This window comes from Ochlerotatus camptorhynchus, unplaced genomic scaffold (assembly GCF_037179485.1).
Source record: "Ochlerotatus camptorhynchus isolate MF236.1 unplaced genomic scaffold, CSIRO-AGI_Acam_v1.1 ptg000157l, whole genome shotgun sequence".
Taxonomy (NCBI): domain Eukaryota; kingdom Metazoa; phylum Arthropoda; class Insecta; order Diptera; family Culicidae; genus Ochlerotatus; species Ochlerotatus camptorhynchus.
In genome coordinates this window covers 640,508-643,537 of record NW_027040647.1, presented here as the reverse complement: position 1 = coordinate 643,537, position 3,030 = coordinate 640,508, and the positions used below count along the sequence as shown (strand labels likewise).

Here is a 3,030-nt window from a genome sequence, read left to right as displayed (position 1 = left end):
ATTTAACGTTACACCACATTTTTGTTTTATCGTAACATAAGAATAGTTTTATAATGTAAGTTACTAAAACAAATGATTTCTGGTACAAACGAAACAAATGAAGTATGACGGACTCCTTCAAGGAAAAGAGGTAAAAATAGTGATGATGCAACGGATGCTCCCAGAAGATTTACTTATTAATGGATTGTACTTTCTTCAGCACCTGAAGGTAGACTTTTTCCACTTCCTGCAATGAAAAACAAATAATTACCCATAACTGTAATCTTTGCAAAGCCCACACGCAATTACCTTGTAAGCCGCATGCAGCTGTTCAATCCTATCCTCCAGAGATGGCAAAATGCTGAACGCTCCACTAACATCAACTCCTTTCTTCTGAAGTCGCAACAACTCACGACGATTCCGGCTGTCATTGACATTCAATCGTTTCTTCACCTCCACCCGATATTTACGATACTCCACCTCGTTCTTCATATCAATAGCCCCCAAGCGCAGAATTTCGTAGATGACACGACACTGTTTGGGATTGATCTTGAACTTTTCCTTCGCTTCTCTGAGCATATTCTTCGAAAATCCAGCCAGTAGTTTGTTCTCGGCAAATGACGGCAGCGTCATACAGCGTTTTGTATCCGCCACCGAACGAATATGCTGGATAATATCGGTCGGTTGTTCATAGGTGATGTCGGCAACGTTCTCCTTCGGAACGAAGTGTTTGAATACAGTTTCTTCAATCAGTCTCGAAGCAATTCCGAGCTTTTGGAAAGGAGGCAGCACAAGAATCTGACTTACTCTTGGTCTTATAAACTGCGGATACGAAAAATACTGATAGACTGTGAAATACCCAGCGGTGGCGTAACGAGTTTCATTATTGTTGTTTGAGTACTTTTCATACACCATAAAGAACATCCACAAGGGTTCGTGTTCCACTCTGCTGAAGGCATCGATGAACCAGAAAGAAAACGACTCCAGCCGAGAATGAAATTTGAGGAATTCCTTATCAGTGACGTCACTCACATACACCTCGAAAGTACGGGTGCTACCATCCGAGGTTCCTGAACTTATTTCAAACTCGTCTACCTTCTCTCCGAATGGTTTAAAACTTTCGGTTTTTGCTTTCACAACTTTCTTGTACTCTTCGAGATTGGTATAATAGCAGCCATCTTCCACTAGGGTAGCGAGAGCTTTTTCGACGTCATCTGCCTTTACTCCATCCGAATAAACATCATCAACCTTTGAACAGGATAAGAATCAATCAATGACAAACTTTTATATTAATTATTTACACCTTACACCTACCTTCTTCGAGTATTTGATGTTGAAATAGATATCCAGCGAACTGGCCACGAAGCAAACGTCAACCTGCAAATCCCGATACCCAAAGATGCTCTCATGTTCCCCAAAGATTTGATGGGCCATATCCGGATGGAACGCAATCGATTCGTCTTCGATATCCCGCTCATCGCGAACCAACCTGAACCTGGTGCAATCGAGTGCATCGGCGACAAAGTTCTGCAAACTGGAAATTGCGGTCATGATGGACGCTACCAGGGAAAGTACTGCAGAAAACATAAGAGAGCGGTAAGTAAATCCGAAATTGCGCCATTTTATGTTTACGCCGTAACCTCAACCGAGCGCAGCAGGACAAATTCCTGCTGCAGATTTATGAAAAAATAGAATGTTTAGGAAACTACCTTCAGTTTTACGATACCGGGGCGCTGTTTGCAAGCGTATATGTTGTAAAAATACAGGATAATCTGATTAATTTTGCCTCCGACACCAAACGAAATTTCCCGCACAAAGGTCGTGAATGTTGTTTTCGGAAATCTGGGATGACAACTTATGTTTTCCGTGCTGGCAGATTGCCAGAAAGCACCTTTGCGTGGCTCAACAAAACTACACGGTAACCAGCGTAAACACATTAATGTGTAAAAATTCACACATCGGGAAAAAAGGGGTCTACTCATAAAATGTGTAAACATTTACGTGTAAACCCATTAAACGTCAATAGCAGTGTATTTTGTACACATTTTTCAAGTACGGTTTTTACTGCAAAATGTGTAAAAAGTAATCATTAATAGAATTTTAATATGATGTGGACGAATGGAGTTTCTTTATTTGTGCCAATGATTAAATAAAGATTGCTCGGATTCAATACTTTTTTTTTTTTTTTTTTTTTTATTTCTTTATTATCGGGATTTTCAAAGATCCAGTGAGGCCCCCCTTGGCAATTGAATAATAAATAGTTACAGTGGTTCATGCCATATTATACATATTATAAAGATGTAAAACAAAATCGTAATCCGTTAAACGTTGGCAAATGTGGGTTGCTGAGATGATAACAATATTGATGTTAGGAGAATAATCCGTTAGGTGTTTGCAGGATGATCAGTTATGAAATGGCAAATCTCATAGCGTTAACAGAAGATCAGTTTTTCAAATTTGTGTGTATAGTTCGGTGTCTTTCAGGAAGCACAGTAATACCCCGTTCACATTACATCGTATATCACGTGATATACGCTGTCTTGCAATGAGCACTCATACATCTAGTTTTCACTGGAAATCCTATGCATGAGTGCTCATTGCAAGACAGCCTATATTACGTGATATAGGCTGTAATGTGAACGGGGTATAAGGCAGATTCGTATGAAGGATCGTTACTTAGAACGTCTCGCACTCCAGCGTGGATACCATACAGACGTCGATGATCCTCATACTTGGGACAGTTCACAAGTATGTGTTCTACTGATTGTTCTGTCTGGCATATATCGCACCGTTTGTGCCTGTCTGGTACTATGGAATAATCGTGGGTGACTCGAGTGTGACCCGTTCTTAGACGCGATAGGGTTCGTTGGTCTTTCCAGCGGGGCTGATCAGTCCATTTCTTGATGTCACCTTTCACCTTTCGCAAAAATAGCCATCTTTCTTGTTGCCAGCTTTGGGCCCAAGCATCTTGGATGATCGTTTTAACCCATGTTTTGACGTCATCAGCTGGCGTTTCATTGGTATACAAATTTGACTCCCGACCGACAGACG

General features: G+C 40.8%; 1 protein-coding gene across 1 annotated transcript; it reads right to left on the bottom strand.

The window, feature by feature from the left end:
* Positions 1-65: 65 nt before the first annotated feature.
* On the bottom strand, positions 66-1,817 carry Hat1 (histone acetyltransferase 1). The gene is made up of 4 exons (XM_065222096.1): positions 1,689-1,817; positions 1,294-1,553; positions 289-1,227; positions 66-226 (listed from the first exon to the last, which is right to left on the bottom strand). The coding sequence occupies exons 2-4, from the start codon at positions 1,528-1,530 to the stop codon at positions 170-172; spliced, it is 1,233 nt and encodes a 410-aa protein (XP_065078168.1). The 5' UTR covers positions 1,531-1,553; positions 1,689-1,817; the 3' UTR covers positions 66-169.
* Positions 1,818-3,030: the final 1,213 nt, after the last annotated feature.